Consider the following 27,980-nt stretch of genomic DNA (forward strand, 5'->3'; position numbering starts at 1 on the left):
CATGCTTTTCACTTTAGAACACTGATCCAAATAATGAATTCTTTCAGAAAGATGTAGTAACACTTGAGTCATTACTATCCAATACTTTACAAAAACATCAAAAGCTTACAATGATTTCAGCCATTACTAGAGAGTTATCATGCTCAAATTATTAGTAATTTCCTTCTGAAGAATGTAGTAGCACTTGAGTCATTACTAGTGGGTTACCATGACTTTCACTTTAGAATTAATAATACATTATGCATTATTCATGCGAATTATGAACCTGTATAGTTCTTAGTAGTCCTCTGGGAGGTATGAAAAAATAGTAGTTATTAATTTAACTAATAATGAAGTACCACATTTGACTGAGCACTATTACTTACTAATTTGTTAATCAGAGTTTTTTGTCAGTTAGTATTTACTGAATGTCAATAGTGCGTTACTCATTTGTTCCTGTGTACTTATTTATTAATGACGTGTTAAATTATAGTCTTACCCTATAATTTAATTCTACTTCAACATTGTAATGCCAAAGGACTGAATCAGTGTCTTTCTCTAAACACCACAACAACAAATGTAGTACTGTGAAATACCAAATTATGTGTTGTGAAAGCATGAAAATATCTCTGCCACAAAAATACCATAAAATTGACCACATAGTTGGACTCATCACAATTAATTACATTCAGTTTGCCACAGACGTTCTGAGATTCTCGACGTTTCATTTTTTTACATTATCACATGGCACATTGCATCACATCCACAGACATAGTAACAATCCAGTGTTATTTTGTACTGGGCCTCAAACGCCCCAAACGCTTTCAGAAAATAATTACAATCTCAACAATAACGTATCTATTACTGGATGACCGTAACTGAGCACACTGCCACATCTGCATTTTTATTTTATGGCCATCTGTTCTGCTAGTCGTAGTGTTTAGCTTTCACAGTTTAATAATGAATCAGAAAACAAGTACCACAGAACAATATACATGTTCATTATGGCAATAATGGGATGGCCATCTCATGATTGACCATCTGCCCTCTTGTTTTGGAAAAAAAAGTCTCATGAATAAGGCAGATGTAAAGGAAATGTAATGAGAGTGGAGAGGATGAGATAGATATTTATCAAGCAGTGATGTATTAGATTCAGATTACACTGAATTTTATTGCAAATGCCTGAAATGGTCATTTATTCAGTGATACTTCAGATATTAATGGAATGATACATTGAGACCATATTCTCCACTCATTTGCAGTAAATACACAACATTTGTTCCAGTGAATTGCACTAAAGTTTGCCCAGCACTGTTTAGCTTCACAAATATTATTACTGTACAGTTTCTTTCAAATGAAAATAAACATTCAAAGAAACATCTATATTTCTTTACATTGCTTCTCTAATTTCTGCAAGTCACTTGTGGATTCAATAATCTGTTGAGTATACTGTCTAAAATAGACACCGGGAACACACAGACCACCCTTGCGTCATTCTTTGGTGAAGAATAGCTTTTTATAGAGATTAGCCTTGCTTAAGGGACGTGGCGACTGCTTTCTCTGCTCTCCAGCACAGCAGGAGGGCTCTCTTCCCAGAGTCTTAATCCCAAATCCATTTCCCCCCTTTTTTATGCCTTCCTTGGCAAAGCATTGATGTGACATGGGCTCACACATTGAGCGTTGCTTTTCAATTCTTGTTCAGGCTCGGTGTCTCCATGCTAGTGGTTCCTGGACAGAGTCTCTGGCACCCCAAAAGGATGGCAAAAGCTCGGCGAAAGTCGGCATTGAAGGCGTATATGATGGGGTTGAGAGAAGAATTGGCCCATCCGAACCAGACAAAAACATCAAATGTTGTTGGACTGATACAGGGGAGACCAGTCGAAGTGCTCTTACAAAATGGCACAATGCAGTTCAGGATGAAGAACGGCAACCAGCAGCACACAAAAACCCCCATTATAACGGACAAGGTTTTTAAGACTTTCGTCTCCCTTTTGAAGGACAGTTTGAAGGAGCTTTCGGACTCCACGTTGGAGCTGCCGCCCATGCTGTCATGGCGGATCTTGGCGTTCTCCGCAGCTCTTTCCAAAGCGGAGATCCGTCGGATCTGCTTCTGGGCGATTCTGTAAATCTGAGTGTACGTTACAATCATGATGGCGACTGGAATGTAGAAGCTGATAAGCGAGGAGGAAATGGCATATGTTCGGTTGAGGCTGGAGTCACAGTTCTCCGTCAGCAGAGCCCTGTGAGAAGCGTTGACCTCTGGGAAGCTCACTGGCTGAGCATTGTGCCATTTGAGCTGCACTGGGATGAAGGAGATGAGCACAGACAGGGTCCAAGTAATGCTGATCATCACAAAGGCCACCCTGGGAGTCATCTTCCTCTCGTAGCGGAACGGGCTGGAAATGGCCCAGTATCGGTCCACGCTGATAACGCAGAGGTTCAGGATGGAAGCTGTGGAGCACATGATATCGAAAGCGATCCAAATGTCACAGAAAGCACCAAAGGGCCAGAAGCCGGCTACCTCTGTCACAGCCTTCCAGGGCATGACCAGAATGGCCACCAGCAGGTCTGACACCGCCAGTGAGATGACAAAAAAGTTTGTGACTTTAGAGCGCAGGTGGCGGAATTTTGTGACAGCTGCACAAACCAGTGTGTTCCCGAGTAGGGTGGAGAGGATTAGAATGGAAAGAAAGCAACCTGTCAGAACCCGCCTGGACTGGTCACTTTCCATGAAACCGCTGTCAATTACAGTTGTCAAGTTCAAATCCATCACTGCCATTATGCTGTGCATTAAAGATCACTGCATCATGAGAACTAGACGTAAACTGTTCGAACACTTCATCTTAGAGTCCGTAAGACCTGTCACACTTCAGGTAATGTTGACCGTGTGTTCTAATTAAGACATTTTCCTACCAAAGTTAACATTTCCAGTTCATGCTCCATTACACAAAAGATTTGTCCTGCATTCCAGTTTGGAAAGTGCCAAAAAAGTCATTCAGTTCAGGTTTACTGTCATGCCGGTTGATATCATAATATCAGTATATCAGTGATTCCATCAAAACTGTTCAGATAAGTTCATCTAATCACTCTGCACATTGTTTTTTAGTGTTCCCTTATATATTTGAGTGTGATCATGTATGAGTCCTTATGTCATAAGAGGACGTTTTAGATTCCAGTGAGCAATAACCGGTTCCTGCAGTTCTGTTAGTCAAACAAAGGGACAAAACTCATATTACAAGAGTAAATACACAAAACAGCTATTATATTCTCTATGATAATTAAGAAAAACACCTTATCCTCACCTGTTAGATAATACAGAAGAGCTTCTTTGTGCTTAAAGCTGCATTTATCCGAAAAATGTTGCACAATTTGCTCTTTGAAACATCGTGTCCGTAAAGAACGATTCACTTAAATAAACTAGAAAGAAAACTTGTTTGGTGTACGTCCTCCTCGATGAACGACTGTAACGCACCTTCATCCCGTCGAAGATCAGGTGTTATTCCATCAGGATGCCCGAGCAGCATGAGCTCCACGCGACGAATGCGCGTCGTGTTCTTGCTGCACGAGCGTGGCGAGATTGGTGAGACCCACGTCGCCGAGTGACAAGACAAATACATTTAACACCGAGATGTGTCGTGTCCGATGCCCGAGGGTTTCGACAAATTACTCTAACAGTAGGTCATCCAGTTTCTAGAGTCAATGCTGAAAGAAAGAAAAACACTGTGGAGTCACAGTGAAGTGCACGTGAGCGATGCGCTTCTATTACGATCCTATTACGATCCTATTACGAGCTTGAACGATTCTTGATCTTAATTAAATCTTTACTTTATGGTCAGGCTATTAATTACATGACTAAGTTTCTTTATTGTTGTTATCGCTTTCCACTAAAGTAGGCTTCTGTATGAATGAATTGCTAATTCCTTTATTTACCTGAGTGCTGCAGATTTTCATTAATCTTCACCTAAGCGAAATTAAGGAGATAGCCTACCTGAATTAAAGAAAATGTTGCAAAACTCGCATATTTGGTTTGCCAGATGCTATAACCTAAATCAAGTCTATGAGGCCACCTAATGGGGAGTCTTATACTAAGCAAATGTGTTTCTTACATGCATTTACATTTCTATGACATCCAGTGATGTTAGGCTACTTGTTTGTTATCCTCAGTCCTTTACAAACAAACAATGCTTCATAATTAAATTACAAAATGCATAGATTTTTTCCATATTAGCAGCTTACACGTTGTTATTGTTAGTCCTATTGTATTTATTATTGCACTGTATTATTTTAAATATGCAATGCAGTGTAGGCACGGTAGTTTGAAATACTGCTCAAATGTCCAAATGTCCTGTCTACTGGACATCAAATTTCCACAAAAAAAAGTATGAAAAAATACACATCTTTTTTAATAATAAAATTATTAATACTTTAATAATAAAATTATCACAAAGGATCAATATGACAAGAGTTATGTATAAACACACTGGAAAGAGAGAAGTGGCTACACAATGCATTAGGGTAAAAAGTCCAATGTGAGTATTTTTATCCTCTGTCTCTATAATTTCTTTGGAATTCTCTTCCACTTCACATTCGCCAACTGGACTCTCTCCATCAAATCAAATCACGACTTAAAATACATCTGTTTAGATTAGCTTATCCTACATAAATTTCATCATTCCAATTAAATTTTTAGCATCAAGATTGTACTTATTATTTAGATTTTACTATTGATATTACCGTTGGGCTTGTATTAATGTCTTGTTTATTTTTGTTGTGTCCTTGGGTGTCTTGAAAGGCGCCAAAAAATAAAATGTATTATTATTATTATTTCCACTATAGGTCTGCTCTTGAAAATTGCTCATAGTTCAGTGGAATTGTGTGAGAGAAACTTTTGTGATGATGATGATGATGACACTCATGAGTAGATATTAGACTGACCTCATCGCTGTCATCAACTTTCATCATCTTCCACAGCGTGTAACAGATGAATGCTGCTTAACTGTACAACTTAAGTGTGCTGCTTTAAAGCAACATAACTGTGAACAGAAAAGACATGCATTATATCTATAATGGACTATAAAGTGGCCTCTTTCCTCAGTGTGTTTTCTATGCAAAAACTTGGTTGATCTTGCAGTGCTTTGAAAGACTCGAAACGAGCATATTATGCCTGCAGCAATTCCTTAAAAAAAATCATACATTATCTCTACCAACAAATATCCTTTTTCTTAGAAGTTACTTTTTTTCCCTTTTATTGTGACAATGCTTGATGCTACATTCTCACAGTGATATAACAAGTCAATCAATTTTAAAAGCTTTTACAATTTTTATGTGGATAAATGCACAATTATAGTTGTTGATCCTTATCAAATTAACTGGTAGACTCATGATGTGTTGAATGCTTAAATTTTAATTGTTATATTTCTTATATAATCAAGTCAATCACTGAAACCAAAAGGATCCATTTCCTAAGAACCAAAGCCTTAAATTGACTTTGTTTGTAAAGTTTCTGCTTGCTGAATACTGATTATTAGACTTTACTATTGATATTACCGTTGGGCTTGTATTAATGTCTTGTTTATTTTTGTTCTGTAAGGTGTCCTTGGGTGTCTTGAAAGGCGCCAAAAAATAAAATGTATTATTATTATTATTTCCACTATAGGTCTGCTCTTGAAAATTGCTCATAGTTCAGTGGAATTGTGTGAGAGAAACTTTTGTGATGATGATGATGATGACACTCATGAGTAGATATTAGACTGACCTCATCGCTGTCATCAACTTTCATCATCTTCCACAGCGTGTAACAGATGAATGCTGCTTAACTGTATATATAATCAAGTCAATCACTGAAACCAAAAGGATCCATTTCCTAAGAACCAAAGCCTTAAATTGACTTTGTTTGTAAAGTTTCTGCTTGCTGAATACTGATTATTAGACTTTATTCGGAAAAAAAACCCCAATATATTTTAGTAATACTCTATGAATTAGTAATATTTAAACTGTTAAACAATGTGATTGGTAAAGCCTCTTGTATAAAAGGCACACCATCTAAAGGAGTTTGCTGACCATATAAGGTAGGTGTGCCTATACCTTTTTTCTGATCATTTCCTTCTGTGACTCTTTCCTGATTAAGGTCAGCCTGCTTCAAGATCAGATCTAGATCAATTCAGACATGGCTACTGGTTTCTCGGGTTGGAGTGATGAATGTGGACACTTGAAAAATCATCAAAGACACAGTGATCTGAGTTTAGATTTGGCCACCAGCAGCCCATAAATCACAGCTTCAAAAGAGACGATCTGTCTGGAGTCACCGAAGCCTCAGTTGAGGGTTTACACAACCTCCAGCTGCTCTTGCAGTTTCTTTCAAAATCATTGACTCACTGGTGTGGATTCTTTCAGTCATCATTGTCTGGCAGTTAGACTGACAACACATCTAAGTATAGTTATATTTAGCCACAGAGTCTCCTTCATGACTCATTTGCAATCAGTCATCATTACCATCAAGTGAAAGATTGATGATTTCTTGCCTTGGGAATTTATTTGGTATAGCAAATGACGACCTTCAATAAATAAACCAATTCAATAAGGTCAAAAAAAAGTTGGACTTCCCCCTCCTCACCCCCTTCCTTGATGCCAAACTATCAGCCTAACAAAAAACAACAAACATATAACCAACCAATAAGAAATAACCATGAATTAATTATTCTACAATATTCATAGAGAACAAAGTAAAGCGTTTACAAGAAATCTCTTCCCCACACTCATCCTCGCAATGACTCTCAAGATAGCATCTTATCAAATGTTTTAGTACTTAGATATCAATGTTTTTGACTGTACCAACTTGTAAGAAATTAAATATCTGTTTCTATGCATGATAGACCTTAAATTTCAACCGTGACTGGATGGCACAAAAAAACCTTGTTCAGATACTTACTTGTGAAATGGATGGATTTTTTTATAGAATGCTTCTCAGTGTTCAGTAACACCCACAAAATACGAGCATGTGTAGTGTATTGTGTAAGTGCATACTGTCTTGTCCATGTCCATGTTCATGTCTAGTCCAGTTCTAACCAGATGGGGTTTATAAATAAAGTAATTGCAGTGCAGCTGATGACTCCCTTTGTGGTTGTGGACAGGGTCCAGATAAGGTGCATGTACAGTATGTTGAAGTCTACATAATGTTTGATGAATCAGCAAAGACACTTTCCACAGATAGGGTACAAAACAAGCTAAAAAACTCTTTAAAATACAACATTTTTAAGCAAATATGAAGAAAATCTATATAAGGAGGTTGTTGTAAAGTTTTTCTTTCTTCAAAGCAAGAACCAGTGAGACAGTTGGGATCGCGTTCAACAGAAGTTATTCTTTATTGAGAACTCTGCTGTACGCGGCTGTAGAAACTTCCAACATGATCTAATCTAACATAACTTTACATGGTATCTTATAGGCATTTTAGGAGGAGGGACTTTTGGGGGTGGAGACAAATTCAAACAAAGCATGTAAATGAGTATACAGGTTAAGGTAACACCCTAGACTGAGGGTCTAGCCAATCCTAATTCAATCAGCATAAGGCTCCAAGGGCCATTTGGGTCCGAAAGCCATTTGCAGAACAAAAGGTGAGATTCTCAGTGAATCATTCGTGTGCTAATCCCATCAGTTCTGAGTGATACTGGGACTCAAAGAGCCATTAAAGACAATGAGGAGAAAACAGGAAAGGCAACTTTGCTGAGCAGAATCATTATCTTACCCTTAAACACTAAATACAATATTCTTTACCGTGATGTTATGTAAGGAAGCATATTTGAAATAGATTCTTAAATTTGAATCCTTCAAGGTGCAAATCCTTCAGAAAATGTTAAACGTCAACCACAGAAGGTCAAGGTATCTACATAAAATACATAGAAAAAAGTAAAGTAGTAACACTTTACAATAAGGTTTCATTTGTTTCATTAGTTGTGTAATTATACATTTAGGTATTGGAGAAATATAAAAGGGGTGATTATAATGGCCCTTTTTACAATATGAAAAATAAGTCTCTGTTGTCCCCAGAGTGTGTATGTGAAGTTTTAGCTCAAAATACTGCACAGATCATTCTTTACAGCGTGTTAAAATTGTACAACTTTTTGAGGGTCAGTTCGTTTCGTGTGTGTCCCTTTTAATGCAAATGAGAGGCCCAGAGGGCGGAGCTTCAAGAGGTTGTGTGTGTGAGTGTGTGCGTGCGTGTGTGTGCACTGTGCATGCATGTGTGTGTGTGTGTGTGTGTGTGTGTTAGCAGCTCCAACAGACAAGCACTAAAATGTCAGAAACTGTTCTGCCTTTTATGCTTAAACTGGAGTCAGTGATGATATGGAGAGTGATGATATGTGATGATATGTGTGATGGAGAGACTCAAGAAGAAGTGACAACATGTAGAATGCAACAATATGTTTTTGAATGGTTAGTTGATTAATTTATGTTGCTGATGTGGAGTTAACTATCTTCAATTAGCATATTCTATCATGATTATATATAAAATCGCTTGTGTGGGAACTGTTGTAAGATGCCTGTGAGTGGCATGCTATTGCATTTGTGTTACCTACTGTATTGAATGTGAAAAGACAGATGCAACAGCTTGAGCAGACTCACAAATGTGCTGTACTGCAACTCTTTCGCTTCTCAACACTGCTTGCGTGTTCCCGGGGTTTATGTAAATTTTAGGGTTAGTGATGTCACTAACCCGGGAGAAATGTCATAGTCCCTACCAGCCTTTTGTTGCAGTCCTTAAAAAACAATTTCTTTAAAAGCAAATATCTTCCTTTGCTTTGAACTTTAAGCATTGTAACTTTGCAGACGTTGTTTATGCTCAAACAGCAACATTACACACTAACTACAGTTAGAAAAGTGAAATCATAATCAACCACCCCTTTAATAAACAACATATACTTGCTTTAGGGTTAGATTATGGTTTGGTTTGAAGTTACTTGCATGTAATTATGCATCATTTAAAGTTATTACAACACTGTACAAAATGATATGATCAATAAGTTATGACAACAGATGTGTTTACATTGCTTTAACTCATCAAAATAAGTTAAGTAATTTTCAACATTTTTATTTTCAAGTTCTACGAGATTCAACTCATTTTAGTCAAGTCTAAGGTTTAATGTAATTTAAGTTGGAATAAAGTTTTTACAGCTTAACTACATGTAACAAGGACACTGTAAAATAGTGTTACCAATCGTTATTTTAAGAAGGGATGCGGACATTTGATATTTAACTTGCTACTTCCGTAGCAACAATTTTTTTGTTAACATACACTGTAAAAAAAAATTACATCCCCAAGTCAAAAATTTCAAGTGACCGATAACATCTAAATTTTTCAATTAGTCTGACGTATTATTTCTCATTGAGCCAATGTTAACAGACTATTGCAACAAGAATTTCACTTGGGCCAATTGAAAAATTTAGATGTTATCGGTCACTTGAAATTTTTGATTTGGGAGGGTTAGACATTTTTTTACAGTGTATCTAATATTTCAGAAAGGATTTGTGCATCTCATTTTTAATAAAAAACCCCATTAAGGTCCAATTAGTTAACGTTAGTCAATGCCTTAACTAATACATTTGTTACAGTATTTATTAATTTTTGTGTACATTAGTTAATAAAAATAAAACTGTTCATTAACTCAAAAGAAATTAAACCTTTTTTAAGATTTACACTTTTATTTTACAGTTAAATTCCATCAAATTGAATTAAATAATCTTTACACATTATTCCTTTTATGAAATCAAGAATTTTAAATGAGTTTTAAGAAAAAGCTATAGCTTAATAAAACATTTTATATTGTAATGGAACAAGGGAATGGATCATTTAGTTTATGTGATTCGTATTAATAAATTTAAACATGCGAATCAGATAAAATTAAATGGTCCATTCCCTTGTTCCATTAAGATTAGTATAAAATGTTTTATTAAGCTATAGAGTTTTTTTGTTTTTTTTTACTCATATACAATTCTTAATTCATAATATGAAAGGATTATTCAATTCAATTTGATGGATTTTTACAGTATCTTACAATTAAAATGTGTAAATCTAAAAAAAAAGGCTTTATTTTATTTTATTTTGTGTGTGTGTGTGTGTGTGTGTGTGTTAGTAGTTCATGTTAGATCAGGTCCACTACATAATATTAACAGATACTGCAGCTGTATATTAACTAAGGTTAATAAATGCTTAACGTAGTCAACTAATGTTATCAAATGACCTCATTATAAAGTGATACCAAAAAAACCTAATGGGACACAGAAGTGTGGGAAAGCGCTATGAATTGATTGATCCTGAAGTCCCGATAAGACTGAGGAAGCTAAATCTCTTGACACAATGGATTCGAAACGCACTCTGGAAGCTGGATTTTCTTAGTCACCGGTCTCCTGAACATTCCGTCGTTGTGTTGTTAGGGATGTTCCCTTTCGTCAGGACACTGCCAGCAGCTGCGGGACTGTCTGTTTCCATCCATCAGACTTAATATTGTATACAGCCTCCTTCAAGACTCACCACATCCCATCAAGAGAAGATAAACAATACACATCTGGGTCAGTTAAAAGTGAGTGAAGTTTTTACTGCAGCAATACAGATTTGTTGAGTGGCCTATAAATATTATGCTATATGCAACTTAATGTGCATGAAGTTTTGCATCAGTCTAGCATATAAATGCACTGAAAGGTATGACATTTATCAGATTTACCGCACATTACGGCATAAGAATCAAGACAAAACATGAATGAAACAACAGAAAGAGTTGATCTTAAAAATATTCTTTTTATTTTGTATTACATTGAGCATAAAAAACTTTGGACCATTAAGTAACATGAAGTTTTTCATGTCAACAAGTGTATTGGTACAATACAAGTCAAAACTTTAAAGAATAAAGTATAGATCATGTTTCATCCCATGAATTTTGTAGCAACATTTTATAATTAAGTGCAAGGACAGAGAACAATCACCACGCAAAAAAAAATCAAAATAAATAAATAAATAGGTCTTTAAATATATAAATAATTGCAAATAATTGAATAAATAAGCATGTGATTCACATTTCCACATCAGGACGTCCGTTTAGTTTCTTTTGTGACTCGGCTTGCAGTTTGCATTCCAGTTTTCGATGAAATCAATGTTATCCTTAATCAAGTCATTTTTGAGAGATGCATCTCTCAAGTGATGTGTTCTGAAGTGACAGTTGTCACTTGGCTTCTGGAAAATCAAAAGAAAAAATATTCATGCATTGTGTTATTTTAAATGATAGAGCAGCTCTTTCCATGCTGCGTAACTGCATTGTCTTTGAGACCTTGAATGATTTCTTTACTTGAACAGAGATATTAAAATGAAATGAGAATGTTTAATAAAAGAAGTGTCTTCAGGCCTTTTACATGACCTACACTCTTTATCTTTCATGTATTGTGCAGGGTTAAATATTAATAACCCAATGGATGATGCTAGTGATTTAAGGCAGAAGTCTCACCTTGACCTTAAGCAGACGATGTGGCATTTGGACACTTAGGCTGTCCAAAATGTTGTCAATTTCTTCAATTTGTAATACTTCTTCAACTAACATTAGAGCATCTTTCAGGTGTTGAACAAATGGTGCCTCACACTCACACTGTGGGTGGAAAAAAAAATCCCCATAGTAACTAATTTATGCAAATTATTATTTAAAGCATTTGTTTCAATGTTCTGCAATACAGAGGGAATGACAAAATACTTACTGCATTCTTTACATCTCGAGGTGTTTGGAATTTTACTGTGTGATTGAATGCCTGGAAATAAATAAAAAAGTCAGTTGATATCAGAGAATGTGTGCGATATACATATGATGTTATACTATACATATCTGCTCATACAGAACATATCTATAAGCTATAAAGACAAATACTTCTCTCTTTACGCTTGGTGTTTGACTATTTTAACGTAACTAAAGCAAGTATGACAAATATGGCAAAATCACATGACGTCTCTCTCCCTTGCCATAATGCAAAAAATATTTACTTACTGTGAGAAGCTCCTTAAGTTCATGCTGCGTATGTTGTCTATCAATTTCCTGAAGGTTGTCCTTAATTTCATTGAAGATATGATTTGGGGTAGGCCTGCTCAAACTAAGGTTAGTTCGAACAAGCAGCGTGACGAGAAGAATTAGCAGTTTCATGTTCTTGTTCACAAGGATGCTGTCAGAGATAATGATCTCATTCTGCACTCTAACCCTTAAATACGTGGTAAAACAGGAAACTAATGCCACATTACGCTCACACCTAAGTTAAAACCGTGATGTATGTCAAGTTTCTAAATTGGTTAAAGGGGAAAATACAGGGGTTTCATTAAGAACGTTATACTGCCCACAGAGGAAAAAACAGGCCAAACTGGGTGGGAATATACAATATTGTCTGTGAAAAGGCACACTTTACATGTTAATTTCATCAAAAGTCATTTTTTTAGTTTTTTTTTTAATATTAATACTATTGCAAATAGAAATTATTTAAAGGGGACATATCATGCCAAATGCACTTTTTTAGCCCTTAAATGCATTTTGTTGTATATTTGGAGTGTTTAGAAGTACAGAAAATATGAAATTATTCTCTTCAGGTGCTTCGTTGATATCTTTATATTCTGTTTTGGTCATATTTTTCAACCTGTTCCAATTTTTCTGTTATCTATGACGTTTTTTGAACTATTACGTCACAGTATTTGCAGCGGAACTGCCAAATAAGGACATTGACTTCCGGCCCAACACTTCGAGCAATCCGCCATTTTTATTTCTCGCTGCAATTTTGTAGTCCAAGCTAAAGGATGCAGAAGTTACGAGAGGGTAAGTTAAAATGTTCGGTTGTTGGATGTAGTAACCCACACGCTTCATTACACCGTTTAATGTAGATGAACTGCCGCGCTTGTTACAGGACGCATGTTTAACTGAAAGAACGAGCAGAGAGAGAGACCCGGTCGCGCGCGCGCTCACTCTCTCTCTTCAGAGCCAGGAGAAAGTGTAAACAAGACATCACCGTCTCCAAACTAGACGCTGTCTTGCTCTCTCTCCCTCGCACATATTAATCAAAATAAATCGACACGGTGGTAAAAAGTCGGAAGACCAAAGTTTCATGTGTAAATACAGTAACACACCATTGCGATACATCCATATGAAGACGTTGTTCTACAGGTTCGTCGTCTTCATTTTCATCTCGCTCCTGCTCCAACTCTGGCTCGAACATGTAAGGCTGGCTGGACAAGTCTTCCGTTGTTGACATTTTGTTAATAACGTGTGAATAAAAAGTTTCTGTGCCGCTAGATAATCGTATCTCTGCTATCAAACTACAAAAATGGCCGAACGGGGTGGAGTTGAACCGAGTGTCACCGCTACAACCTGGAGAGGGGGTGGGGTATGAAGTGTCTCAATTGTATTTAAAGGGTTAGTTCACCCAAAAATGAAAATTCTGTCAGTAATTACTCACCCTCATGTTGTTCCAACCGCGTAAGACCTTCGTTCATCTTCGGAACATAAATTAAGATATTTTTGATGAAATCTGAGTGCTGGATCACCTCTCCATAGGCTGCTAGGTGACCGAAACTTGCTGGCCCAGAAAAGTTATTAAAGAGATCGTTAATATAGTCCAAGTGACTACAGTGGCTCAATGTTAAGTATATCAAGCGACGAGAATACTTTTTGTGCGCACAAACAAACAAAAATAACGACTTTATTCCACTATTCATTTCCTTCTCTCTGGGCCTCGTAGTGTTTTTTGCGCAGCGCGTCTGTGTTACACGTCATCACGCATCACACACATGACCAGCGTCGGCCAATAGTGAGCCTACGTGGTGACGTGTAACACAGACGCGCAGCGCAAAAACACTACGTGAACCAACTAGAGGCCCAGAGAGAAGGAAATGAATAGTGGAATAAAGTCGTTATTTTTGTTTGTTTTTGCGCACAAAAAGTATTTTCGTTGCTTGATATACTTAAGATTGAGCCACTGTAGTCACTTGGACTATATTAACGATCTCTTTAATAACTTTTCTGGGCCAGCAAGTTTCGGTCACCTAGCAGCCTATGGAGAAGTGATCAGCTCTCAGATTTCATAAAAAATATCTTAATTTGTGTTCCGAAGATGAACGAAGGTCTTACGCGGTTGGAACAACATGAGGGTGAGTAATTACTGACAGAATTTTCATTTTTGGGTGAACTAACCCTTTAAAGAGACCGCACCAAAACGAGTTGCTCTCAGACGCACATCAGAAAAGGGGTAGAAAAGGGGCCTGTGGAGCTATAATAATGAGGAATTCAGACCCAAGCATTGCAGTTCCGCTTTATATAGACTACAAATGTATGATTTATATGTAAAAAGGAACAATTTAAAAGCATGATATGTCTCCTTTAAAAAAAAAAAAAAAAACTTTAATTAATATAATGCATGCAACATGGTCTCCAAACAAAGCTCCAGCAGTCATTATCCCGTCTGACGGACACAAGGAACAGACTGGACTGTGTGAGACTCACTTGGAAAAGGAAGAGGACATGATAGTTAATCAGCTTAATTTCAAATCAAGCATCATGAGAGTTTCATCAAAACAGCAGATTTAGGTTAACGGTATTACATTGATAAAAAGTGGCCAGAATATTCAGGTTGTAAATCCCAGAAAAACTTCAAATGTGTTTGTAAAGCACCATAAGAGTTTCATCAAATATTAAAGGTCCCACTTTATATTAAGCTATGTACTTTCATTGAAAAATAAGTACAATGTACTTAATGTGTTCATGTTGTTTAGCCAAACACTTTTGCTGCTATTGAGGTACGGGTAAGGTTAGGGACAGGTTTGGTGGTATGGGTAGGTTTAAGGGTGGGTTAAGGTGTAAGGGAAGGGTCAACCGTGTAATTACAGCTGTAATTAAAGGTGCTCTAAGTGAGGTTGGGTGACATTCAAAGTATTGTCAAACAAAACGGAGGCTAGCTAGACCCTCTCTCCTCCTCATCCGTGCACTAACCCCCCAAACCCCACCTCAAAACCTTCTTGTCGGTTATTAGCTGGAACAGTTTGTTATGTTTCGTGGTGCGGGTTAGCCCAGTTTTTTTTTTTTGCTGTTTGTGGAGCCTGGGCTGTCTACAGAGACCGCGTTTTTTTTACAGTGTGTTCAGGGGACAGGCAGCTAGTGGATAGTGAGGAGATGTTTGCTGTATGTGACAAAAAAAATTTGGCCTAAAAAACACGTGACATCGTAGCCTGGTTAAAACCAGACCATTCTCAGTAGTAACTGAGTTATGGTCTGGCAAATCTTCATTAATAACTCATTTCCAAAGGGGCGTCACCAACGGACGTTGCTCAAATACTTCTGGGCGCAACTGGATAGACTTAAAACCATTCAGAGCGATCGTCATCGTGTAAAGCCCGCCTCAACATTTCTGATTGGTGCCTCGATTTGGACGGATTAGAAATCGGCTTGAATGGGCTCTTTGCCAGACTACTTGCAGAGCAAATCTAAATTTGCTGGAAGTTTGTCTGGGTTTTCCCAGGGTTCCTCTGGGTTTGACATCGCTTAGAGCACCTTTAAATGCAGGTATTTTAAAAATAAAAGTTCAATGTAAAAACATGTATGTACTCAAAAAGTCCATTGTATCAAATGATTCATTTCAATGTAAGTACATAGAAAAATTTCAGATGTGTTTAGAACAAGTTGAGTGCGAGTAAATGACAGCTTATGTGTGAGTTAGTTTTGGGTGTATATGTCTCTTGACTTGTGGAGTTTTATCTCATTAAACAGACAATTGTTGTGGCTGTCAGTGGTTTCTCCAAACACTCCGTTTGACACTGGCATATTCACACTGTTTACATTAGTATGAAAAAGGTCATAGTATATATATTTATACATTAGAGGTCTGAGGAAGTAACAAGACTGTGTTTTCACACTGCATTTCAAAGCAGGAAGAGGTGGGCTTGTGTATTAATAACATCTGTAGCCTTGCTGAGGGAAGTCCATTGATGATGCAATGACAATTAATATAGGCCTTCACATGGTGTCATTAACTTGCAACTTCCAATAAAGTGAAAATTTAGAAATTCAAATTAATGACTCACAATAATGACTAAATTATTTTTTTTAACACTCATGAAACAGTCATAGACACTGTTAGGAAAGTTACTCTAAAAAAAGTAATTGTAGGTAGGGTCGGCATTTCTTTCATAAAGAATTGTTGTTTGACTTTATTTTGATTGTTTTGTTATACTAGTTGAAACTCTCTTTACATCTTGATAGAAATCAATAATATAAGTGGTCTAAATTAGTAAATGGTCAACATATGTATTTCCATACATCACATGTCAACAGCGTGTTTCATGAGGCTGTAGTAGTTGTGGACAGACAGTCACTGTGATTCGCAAACCGCAGCCTTTTACAGTTCCTCCTGCACCAACACAACAAGCTTATGCTGCGTTCATGCCATGTCGTAATCGTAATTACAAGGCAACCTGTGACGTTGTTCACGTCCTCGAAGTTGTACGTTTCTATGTCAACACCATCAACGCCGAAATTAATCTGCAGCAGTCAGGTGGTACAAGAGCTCTGTAGGTTGTTTACGTTCATTATTATTGTAATGTTATGTGCTTTGAGACATGAAGTAATTTAACGCCATCTCTCGTGACGCTGTACGCGTTCATGTGTTTTGAAGGAGGCGTGGCTTTGGAGACGCTCTGAAGGGAGGGTGGGATCTTATGCTTTCAAAGCTAACTTGCTATTGCTAGCATCTCCAAAATTGCCTAGCCTAACTTTAATTACTAGCTACTAGTTGCATCTTCAACAATTACATCACTGTACTAATTAGTTGAACAATACAAGGATAGACATGAAACAGCTATTTTAATTCTGTCAAATAAATATAAAACTGCATAAATTACTCTTGAACTGGCTGAAGTATTTAAAGAGAAAAGGTTAAAACAGGCCTACAAATAGTCTATACAGTATTTAATGCAATTACATCAGAAGTAACTGTTAAGAAACATTAAGAGTAATCCCTTACTTTACTTTTTCCAAGGGAAAAGTAATTAAATTACAGTAATTAATTACTTAGTAATGCATTTCACCCAACACTGCTCATAGATAATAAACAGTAATAATAAATGAAATGCCAAATTTTATTCAGTGTTTAGTGTTTCTTCAATGTTTAGGACATAATTTTGATTACATTCTATTAATAGTACATTAAAAAGTTATTGAGGAGAATTGTATAGATTTCATCCATGCTACATTTTATTGAGTATTTATTTGATTAACTGATTTCCTAAACAGTTGTGCTAGTTTCATGGCATACTGTACATTCTCTTTCTTTTCACATTTTATTCAAATAAAGTCAGCTCTAATCAATATTGATATCAATATGATTTAGTAAGTAGCTATTTAATTATTAGTATGATGACAGTCAAAATTACATTGAAATGAAGGCTTTCAGGAACAGGCATTGCTGGGAACAGGCATTGCTGGGCCCGGGACAACAAACACAGTGTAAACATGCATTCGATAGACACTCTGCTTCTTGTAAGGGTCCTGACCTTTACAGGGATAGTTCACCCAAAAATGAAAATTCTGTCATTAATCACTCACCCTCATGTCGTTCCAAACCCATAAGACTTTAATTCATCTTCAGAGCACAAATTAAGATCTTTTTGATGAAATCTGAAAGCTTTCTGTTCTCCCATTGACAGCTATGCAACTGAAACTTTGATCACTTTATATGATGAACAGATTGAATTTAGTCTTTTATTCATATAAACATTGATCAGCGAAAATAAACACAAGCTCACCTGAACCTGCTTGACACGAGAGAACAAACCTCTTGTGTATGCTCAGACATGCTGTGTTACACACAAGAATGAACCTCATTGGTTCTTGCAGAAGCTCAAATGTGCTGCGTAACACGAGCAAAGGTGTCAAGTAACGAAGTACAAATACTTTGTTACCTTACTTAAGTAGAAATTTTGGGTATCTATACTTTACTGGAGTAATTATTTTATAGAAATAATTTATAGAGTGAATTTGATTGTGGTTGGATGAGAAGTATAAACATATACCATTCCGACACCCTATTGGTTTGTACGTGATCCATCGTGTACATCGTCTGCCTCTAAAGTTTGACTTTTTGGCGGTTTGAATTTGATTGTGCGGGTAAAAAAGGGTTTGGGTGGGTGGACAAATTTGGCCTGTTTAGGAGTCTGTTCGGCAGTTTTCAAACATCTACATTTTAAAGTCTAATTGGTTAAAAAACTAAACTAAAGTGTGCACGTAGTCCATAAAATCAGTCATCATGACATTACTCACGCAACCTCATCAGCGATCAGCAGTTGTAGCTGTATTCAAGTGATCGCTAATGCCAAAGTGATAATATACAGTAAGTTGTATCTACAGTAAAGAGTGAGATAGTGAGCAACTCTAAAAATGTACATGACTTGATGGTGAATATAACTCTGAGAGTAGAGCACAGTTGAATGACTTGAATTGAAATCGAAAATGGGACGACTCCTGTGCATGGTCATGTGTACACTAGCCTAACCAGAAATCTGCAACTTTTACACCGTCCAGACTGCATGCACTCTACTTGTCCCTGAAAGCTGCTGAAAAAGGTTTGAATCAACGATAAATCAGTTTTGACTGCTAAATTCTGCGTTATGTTGGAAATCACCGTCCCAATATGGCAACACTCTGCACCATTACAATACTTATAGGCAACTAGTCATCATATCTTCCGCTCCATGAAACACGTTAATGCTCAGTAGTACACATATATGGTTCTTTAATGTATTTGCATTGTACTAAAATGCGTTCATTGTTAATAGGTGGGGTAGTGCACTATAGGCCCCTGTAGCGTGGCCTAAGCTTTTGTCCTCAATGTCATTTTTTTCCTTACATTATTTTTACATTTATACTTTAAGTAGTTTTGAAACAAGTACTTTTACACTTTTACTTGAGTAAAAAGCTTGAGTTGATACTTCAACTTCTACAGAAGTCTTTTTAAACCCTAGTATCTATACTTCTACCTGAGTAATGAATGTGAATACTTTTGACACCTCTGAACCATAGACTGTAAAAAAATATGGACGTAGTGTCCGTGACGTCACCCGTAGGTTTCTGAAGAGCATTTTTGAAGCCTAAAGTGGGCGGAGCCGGCCGTCGCCATCTTGGCCTTGCGTCACTCCCGGATGGGCAGAGGTGGGGCGTGAGCTGGAGCCTGGAACTGATCTGAAATCACCTAGCTCGACGTGATCGAGTTTTTAGTTCAGGCTGGGCATAGATATGTTTATTTCTATGCAGGCTGGGGAGGTAGTTCTATAACGTTATATGCAACTGACAGTACCAAGTCTGCGACTGCACAGGGCCTCGCGCTAAAGTGACAGTTGATGACAGTAAAGCCAATTAAAAGTTCCTATTTTTGCCCTTCGAAATATTATAATAGTTAAAAGACATGGCTACATGTGAGACTGTATCGTGATTCTGTACTATTCTACTAGTTGAAAATGTATAATGCAGGAACTCTTAATATTACTCTGAGAGAGTGTGTGTGACAGTGATTTATGTGCACAACGTTACATGTCAGTCACTCCTTTTTATAGTCTATGGTCCGTCAGCACGGCATCGCTCGTCAAGTTCGTAGAGAGCTTATTCAGTCCATTTTAAATTCTGATTTTGGCCGCCTCTCAAATGGGTTAAACCATAGATATATTGCCTATGAAGTTCAAGTAAATGCGCTAGAAAATCCGCGCTCATTCATGGATGTGCATTTATAGCATGGACGGAGAAAGCGCCGACGCCTGCATGATTTCATCTGACGGTACATAAGCATATTATAATCTATATCTGTTCCGTGAGAGCAGAACGAACGAGCCTTTATTGACGTTTTTAAATCTGAAAACTCCAAAAAGCACCGAAATTGTCAAGACATCCATTAGTGCATGTTCACAGAGGAAAACTGAAATACAGCGCTGGTTGTTCTCTCGAACGATACTCGACGACAACGACGGAATCCTAAGCCGTGGGCGAAGTAACTTAATGGGTGTATTACATTGTATGAAATAATCCCGAAAAAAAACACAAAACACGGCAGAGAAGGCAAGTTCAGCAGCAACATTTGCTGAGGTGAAGTGACGGCTAGTAACAACAGACGAAACGGCTAACATTGACATCTGTGACAACCCACCTGTCACTCAAGTAGCCGCACCCTTAATTATGCAGAACTTTAAATATTAATCAACTAAACGGATGAGTTATAAAAAAAATCACCCCCCTCACAGTTGTCATGAAGGGCAAAATTAGCTGTATAGACCAAAGCCACATACAGACACCAGGCTGTAAACACGTTTTTTTCTGCTGTAAAATTTGGCATTTTAACATGGGGGAGATACAGATTTGACTCACTTCTGACATCAGCCTCAAGCGGCCAGTCAACGAATTGCAGTTTAACTCACTTCCGTGTTGGTTTCAAGAGAGAGACGGGGAGGTTGCCGCTTGCTCTGAACACGAGAATGAAACTCATTGGTTCTTGTAGAAGCTCAAACGTGCTGCGTAACACAAGAATTAACCTCACTGGTTCTTGCTGAAGCTCAAACGTGCTGCATAACACCAGAATTAACCTAACTGGTTCTTGAGGAAGCTCAAACATGCTGCGTAACATGGGTATGAACCTCTTTGGTTCTTGCAGAAGTTCAAACGTACTGAGTAACACAAGAATGAACCTCAATGGTTCTTGCGTAAGCTTAAACGCACTGCGTAACACGAGAATGAACCTCATTGATTCTTGCTGAAGCTCAAACGTGCTGAGTAACACTAGAATGAACCTCATTGATTCTCGCTGAAGCTCAAACGTGCTGCGTAACACAAGAGAATGAATTTCATTGGTTCTTGTAGAAGCTCAAACGTACTGTGTAACACAAGAATTAACATAACTGGTTCTTGCTGAAGCTCAAACATGCTGCGTAACACGAGAAAGAACCTCATTGGTTCTTGCTGAAGCTCAAACGTGCTGAGTAACACTAGAATGAACCTCATTGATTCTCGCTGAAGCTCAAACGTGCTGCGTAACACAAGAGAATGAATTTCATTGGTTCTTGTAGAAGCTCAAACGTACTGTGTAACACAAGAATTAACATAACTGGTTCTTGCTGAAGCTCAAACATGCTGCGTAACACGAGAATGAACCTCATTGGTTCTTGCTGAAGCTCAAATGTACTGAGTAACACAAGAATGAACCTCATTGGTTCTTGCGTAAGCTCAAACACGCTGCGTAACACGAGAATGAACGTCATTGGTTCTTGCTGAACCTCAAATGTGCTGAGAAACACGAGAATGAACCTCATTGGTTCTTGCTGAAGCTCATATGTGCTGCGTAACACCAGAATTATACTAATTGGTTCTTGAGGAAGCTCAAAAGTGCTGCATAACACGAGAATGAACCTCATTGGTTCTTGCTGAAGCTCCAAACGTGCTGAGTAATATGAGAATGAACTTCATTGGTTCTTGCTGAAGCTCAAACGCACTGTATAACTGTCACCAGCTGGAGTGCCCTCACAGACTACATCTCCCATCATTCTCTGCCTGGACTCATCAGCACTCATTATCACATTCACCTGTATCTCATCTTCTTGTTTAGTTCACCCCGTATAAGCCTGGTTCACCCCTTCACTCACTGCGAAGTATTGTATGTTGTTGCACAGCACTTCTGAGCGTTTTCCCTGGTTTTCTTGTCTCTTGTTTTTTTGGATTTCTTGCCTGTTCCCTGGATTACTCTTTTGCCTCTGACCCCTGCCTGTTTTGTTTGTTTGTTTGTTTATTTGTTTGTTTGGACTGCCTTCCTGTGTTTGACCCCTGCTTGTGCTGATTACGATTCTGGATTATGCTTCAAATAAAGCTGCAATTGGATCTCAACCTTTGTGTCTCGGAGCAGTTTGTAACAGAAAACTTCGCCACACCTAGATCCAGCAGCGATGCCAACAGATACAGCAGTACAAATCCTGCGTCTCCGTCAGGGGAATCGGCCGATTGAGAGGTATGTCGAAGAGTTTATTGAACTGGCACATCTCACCTCAGTGAACACAGAATGCCTTAAGATCTTTTTTCGGGGAGGGCTATCTGAACCGCTCAGTTCATTCATGCCCTTGCATGATCCTCACGGGACTTTAGAGCACTATATTGATCTGGTCCTTTTGTTGAGCGGCTCATCGTTTACTGTGGGCGGGGTAGAGGAGGAGCTCCGTGAACCCACAGTATCCCCTCAGCCTGAGCTTCTCCTCGTCAGCCTTGCCGAGCCTGAGCTTCTCCACGTCAGCCCTGCCGAGCCTGCGCTCCACGGCAGTCCTGCCGAGCCAGTGTCTCAGGACAAGATGGTCTCCGCCGAGCCAGTGTCTCAGGACAAGATGGCCGCCGCCGACCCAGTGTCTCAGGACAAGATGGTCGCCGCCGAGCCAGTGTCTCAGGACAAGATGGCCTCCGCCAAGCCAGTGTCTTCGGACAAGATGGCCGCCGCCGAGCCAGTGTCTCCGGACGAGATGGCCGCTGCCACGTCGCCTGAGCCCTCAGCAGAGATGGTCGCTGACACGCCTGAACCTGAGCCCTCAGCAGAGATAGCCTCTGCCACGGTGTCTGTTCCTGTTCCTGAGCCGGTGTCTGTTCCTGTTCCTGAGCCGGTGTCTGTTCCTGTGCCCTGGCCGCCTGCAGGGTCGTCTCTGCCCTGGCCGCCTGCAGGGTCGTCTCCGCCCTGGTCACCTGCACAGCCTGATCCGCCCTGGCCTCCCGTCTTGCCGCAGTCTCCAGGTCCTCTTCACGGGCCTGGCCCTCCATCCCGCCCCCGGGTCCTCCTCTGCTCCACCACCCTCCTGGACTGTTTTCTGAGCGTCTGGAACCCGCTCCTTAAAGGGGGGGCTATGTAATGGTCACCAGCTGGAGTGCCTTTGAGAGCCACCAGAGGGCACTCCACACCAGACTCTCACGTTCACTCACAGACTACATCTCCCATCATTCTCTGCCTGGACTCATCAGCACTCATTATCACATTCACCTGTATCTCATCTTCTTGTTTAGTTCACCCCATATAAGCCTGGTTCACCCCTTCACTCACTGCAAAGTTTTGTATGTTGTTGCACTGCACTTCTGAGCGTTTTCACTGGTTTTCTTGTCTCTTGTTTTTTTGGATTTCTTGCCTGTTCCCTGGATTACTCTTTTGCCTCTGAGCCCTGCCTGTTTTGTTTGTTTGTTTATTTGTTTGTTTGGACTGCCTTCCTGTGTTTGACCCCTGCTTGTGCTGATTACGATTCTGGATTACGCTTCAAATAAAGCTGCAATTGGATCTCAACCTTTGTGTCTCGGAGCAGTTTGTAACAATAACACAAGAGAATGAATTTCATTGGTTCTTGTAGAAGCTCAAACGTACTGCGTAACACAAGAATTAACCTCACTGGTTCTTGCTGAAGCTCAAACGTGCTTCTTAACACGAGAATGAACCTCACTGGTTCTTGCTGAAGCTCAAACGTGCTGAGTAACATGAGAATGAACCTCATTGGTTCTTGCGGAAGCTCAAACACGCTGCGTAAAACGAGAACGAACCTCATTGATTCTTGCGGAAGCTCAAACGAGCTGCTTAACACGAGAATGAACCTCATTGGTCCTTGCTGAAGCTCAAACGCACTGCGTATCATAGGAGAATGGATTTCATTGGTTCATGCTGAAGCTCAAACGTGCTGCGTAACATGAGATTGAAATTCATGGGTTCTTGCTGAAGCTCAAACGTGCTGCGTAACACTAGAATTAACCTCACTGGTTCTTGCTGAAGCTCAAACGCACTGTGTAACAAGATAATGAATTTCATTGGTTCTTGTAGAAGCTCAAACGTACTGCGTAACACAATAATTAACCTCATTGGTTCTTGCTGAAGCTCAAACGTGCTGCTTAACACCAGAATTAACATAACTGGTTCTTGAGGAAGCTCAAACTTGAGAATGAACCTCACTGGTTCTTGCTTGAAGCTGAAACGCACTGCGTAACACGAGAATAAACCTCATATGAACTTAATTGGTTATTGCGGAAGCTAAAACGAGCTGCATAACATATGAGAATGAACCTCATTGGTTCTTGCTGAAGCTCATACGTGCTGCGTAAAACAAGAATGAACCTCATTGGTTCTTGCTGAAGCTCAAACGTGCTACATAACACCAGAATTAACGTAATTGGTTCTTGAGGAAGCTCAAACATGCTGCGTAACATGGGTATGAACCTCATTGGTTCTTGCAGAAGTTCAAACGTACTGTGTAACACAAGAATGAACCTCATATGAACTTAATTGGTTCTTGTGGAAGCTGAAACGAGCTGCATAACATATGAGAATGAACCTCATTGGTTCTTGCTGAAGCTCATACGTGCTGCGTAAAACGAGAATGAACCTCATTGGTTCTTGCTGAAGCTCATATGTGCTGCGTAACATGAGAATGAACCTTATTGGTTCTTGAGGAAGCTAAAACATGCTGCGTAACACGAGTATGAACCTCATTGGTTCTTGCAAAAGATCAAACGTGCTGCGTAACACAAGGATGAACCTCACTGGTTCTTGCTGAAGCTCAAACGTGCTGCGTAAAATGAGAATGAACCTCATTGGTTCTTGCGGAAGCTCAAATGTGCTGCGTAAAACAAGAATGAACCTCATTGATTCTTGTGGAAGCTCAAACTAGCTGCATAACATACAAGAATGAACCTCAGTGGTTCTTGCTGAAGCTCAAATGTGCTGAGTAACACAAGAATGAACCTCATTGGTTCTTGCGGAAGCTCTAACGTGCTGAGTAACACGAGAATGAACCTCATTGGTTCTTGAGGAAGCTCAAACATGCTGAGTAACACAGGAGAATTAAACTCATTGGTTCTTGCTGAAGCTCGAATGTGCTGCTTAACACAAAAATTAACCTAATTGGTTCTTGCAGAAACTCAAACGAACTACATAATATACAAGAATTTACCTCATTGGTTCTTGCGGAAGCTCAAATGTGCTGCGTAAAACGAGAATGAACCTCATTGGTTCTTGCGGAAGCTCAAATGAGCTGCATAACATACGAGAATCAACCTCAGTGGTTCTTTCAGAAGGTCAAACGTGCTGCGTAACACGATAATTAACATCATTGGTTCTTGAGGAAGCTCAAACATGCTGCGTAACACGAGTATGAACCTCAATGGTTCTTCCAGAAGATCAAACGTGCTGCGTAACACGAGAATGAACCTCATAATTTCTTACAAAAGCTTAAACGTGCTGTATAACACAAGAATGAACCTCATTGGTTCTTGCTGAAGCTCAAACGCACTGCGTAACACAGGAGAATGAATCTCATTGGGTCTTGCTGAAGCTCAAACGTGCAGCGTAACACGAGAATGAACCTCATTGGTTCTTGCGGAAGCTCATACAAACTGCATAACATACGAGAATGAACCTCTTTGGTTCTTGCAGAAGGTCAAACGTGCTACGTAACACGAGAATGAACCTCACTGGTTCTTGCTTAAGCTCAAACGTGCTGCATAACACGAGAATGAACCTCATTGGTTCTTGCTGAAACTCAAACGTGCTACGTAACACGAGAATGAACCTCATTGGTTCTTACGGAAGCTCAAATGAGCTGCATAACATACGAAGCTCAAATGTATTGAGTAACACGAGAATGAACCTCATTGGTTCTTGCGGAAGTTCAAACGTGCTGAGTAACACGAGAAGGAACCTCATTGGTTCTTACGGAAGCTCAAATGAGCTGCATAACTTATGAGAATTGTCACAAGCTGGCTCATAGCCTGTGGCAAAAATGAGGGGACACCAACAAGAAGTATAGGCCAATCAAAAAAGGTTGTCTTTATTGTAAATCAAAACTATTAACTTTAAACAAAGAAAAGGAAATGAGGTGTGGGAATGTCATAATGTAAGGTGTATGTAAAATGCATGGATGCGTGAATCTGTGTGTGTACATGACTGAGTGGACAAACTAAGACATAACTATAAAGGAACAAACAAAACAGGATCATACCTGGAGGAGCAGAGAGAGAGAGAGAGTGGTTAGTGAAGCAGTTTAAATACCCTGAGCCCAGGTGGCTCCAATCACTAACGACCCTCCTCTGCCTGCAGGAGGAACCGCCCCTGCAAAGCAGAGGAGGGGCTGTGACACCCCCCTCCTTAAAATGAGGGTCCCACCCTCAGCCCAAAATTTGGCCCAACATATTTAAAACAATCCAAAATTCCCCAAAATGAAAATAAAGAAATACCAGTCCCAGCTCCTAGCAGTCACCCAGTGTCCCCTGGCTGACCATCCATCCCTCAAACTCAGCAGCCCTGGTACCTGGGGAGCAATTTAAGAGAAAGAGGTGCAGACAGCCAGCAGGGGCCAACAGTGAGAAGATACAAACTAGGTTAAAGGAGCACGGGACAGGGCATCAGCAATGATATTATCCTTACCGCTAATGTGTCTAATATCAAGGTTGAATGGTTGCAAGAACAAAGCCCAACGCATCAGTCGCTGGTTGGGGTTTTGCAGGGATTTAAGAAAAATGAGCGGGTTGTGGTCAGTGAACACAGTTAAAGAGGTCAAACCGGAACCAACATAGACTTCGAAGTGCTGTAAAGCCCAAATGAGTCCTAAAGCCTCCTTTTCAATTACAGAATAATTTTGCTGATACTTATTAAATTTCCGGGAGAAGAAACTGACTGGACACTCAACATTGTCATCATTTTCCTGGAGAAGCACAGCCCCAGCACCGATTTGACTGGCGTCTACCTGCAATTTGAAAGGTTTCCCAAAATTTGGTGCTGCCAACACGGGTGCCAAACACAAAAGAGCCTTAACTGCATCAAATGCCTCTTGACACTGGGTGGACCAGATAAATTCAGCCTTGGCCTTCAACAGATTGGTCAGTGGGGACACTACTACCGAAAAGTTTTTACAAAACGCACGGTAGTACCCCGCCATTCCCAGGAAGCGCATCAGTTCTTTCTTTGTTGAGGGCTGTGGAAACTGCTTCACAGCCTGAACCTTGGCTTCCACAGGACAAACAAAACCCTGACCAACAACTTTGCCTAGGTATGTGACTGTAGCTTTGGCAAACTCGCACTTTGCCAAATTGATAGTTAACCTGGCCCACACCAGTCTTTCGAACAGGGCTTGCACCCTCTGGACATGCTCCTCCCAGGAGTCCGAGTAGACGACCACGTCGTCCAAATAGACAGCACACCCTTCCAGACCCGAGACCACCCGATTCATCAGCCTCTGGAAGGTGGCTGGAGCATTCCGCAAGCCAAAAGGCATAACTGTATAAGAGAACAAACCAGATGGAGTTACAAAGGCAGCAATCTCACAAGCTCTTTTGGTAAGGGGTACTTGCCAATATCCCTTTAAAAGATCAAATTTGCTAACATACTTTGCTGACCCAACTTGATCAATACAGTCCTCCATCCTAGGAAGAGGGTAAAGGTCTGCTTTAGTAACATTATTTACTTTTCTATAATCAGTGCAGGGTCTGAAAGTGGAATCAGACTTTTTGACCAGAAGACAGGGTGAAGCCCAATTTGAACAACATGGCTCAGCAATACCATTGTCCAACATATACTGTACCTCTGTTTCCAATTTCAGTCTCTTCTCCTCAGATACACGATAAAATCTCTGTTTGATAGGCTTAGCATCTCCAATGTCTATATCATGCTTAATTAAGTGGGTTTGCGATGGGGTGTCAGAAAACAGAACAGGGTAGTTTCTAATAAGAGTTACCAATTCATCACGTTTCTCGGAGTCTAAATGATTTACCAAAACCCCAAGGTTTTGCAAAGTCTGGGAGTTCTTCAACCGACCCTGCAAAACCTCATCCGAAAACATAACTACCTCTTCTTCTCCCCCCTCCACAAAGCTTAAGGCACAAGATTCAATGACTGGAGCAGCAGTCAAGGCTGACCTCACTGCTGGAGTGCCTTCAACTTTGCTTAGATCACGGGAATGATAACGTCTTAAC

At 39.4% G+C, this 27,980-nt stretch overlaps 3 protein-coding genes across 4 annotated transcripts in view; 1 reads left to right on the top strand and 2 right to left on the bottom strand.

Annotated features, from left to right (window-relative positions):
• Nucleotides 1-351: 351 nt before the first annotated feature.
• Nucleotides 352-3,649, bottom strand: drd1a (dopamine receptor D1a). The gene is made up of 2 exons (XM_084133363.1): nucleotides 3,282-3,649; nucleotides 352-3,180 (listed from the first exon to the last, which is right to left on the bottom strand). Exon 2 carries the CDS (start codon nucleotides 2,768-2,770, stop codon nucleotides 1,667-1,669), a length of 1,104 nt encoding a protein of 367 aa, XP_083989489.1. The 5' UTR covers nucleotides 2,771-3,180; nucleotides 3,282-3,649; the 3' UTR covers nucleotides 352-1,666.
• A 6,683-nt stretch (nucleotides 3,650-10,332) lies between these two features.
• The window catches only part of LOC311094590 (uncharacterized protein), a 37,592-nt gene continuing 19,944 nt past the window's right edge, over nucleotides 10,333-27,980 (top strand). Inside the window, exons 1-2 of one of the 2 annotated variants that reach the window (XM_084132646.1) lie at nucleotides 10,333-10,553; nucleotides 21,874-23,335. In XM_084132646.1, the coding sequence (XP_083988772.1) occupies nucleotides 21,950-22,891 (942 nt within the window). In that variant the 5' untranslated portion in view covers nucleotides 10,333-10,553; nucleotides 21,874-21,949 and the 3' untranslated portion in view covers nucleotides 22,892-23,335. Of the gene's footprint in view, nucleotides 10,554-21,873; nucleotides 23,336-27,980 lie in introns of those variants that run through there. The other variant, XR_014608694.1, reaches the window with a different exon arrangement.
• LOC311094591 (uncharacterized protein) lies at nucleotides 10,537-13,039 on the bottom strand. Its single transcript, XM_084132647.1, has 4 exons — nucleotides 11,997-13,039; nucleotides 11,713-11,763; nucleotides 11,469-11,606; nucleotides 10,537-11,200 (listed from the first exon to the last, which is right to left on the bottom strand). Exons 1-4 carry the CDS (start codon nucleotides 12,147-12,149, stop codon nucleotides 11,066-11,068), a joined length of 477 nt encoding a protein of 158 aa, XP_083988773.1. The 5' UTR covers nucleotides 12,150-13,039; the 3' UTR covers nucleotides 10,537-11,065.

This window comes from Abramis brama (assembly GCF_963993115.1).
Source record: "Abramis brama genome assembly, chromosome: 13".
NCBI lineage: Eukaryota > Metazoa > Chordata > Actinopteri > Cypriniformes > Leuciscidae > Abramis > Abramis brama.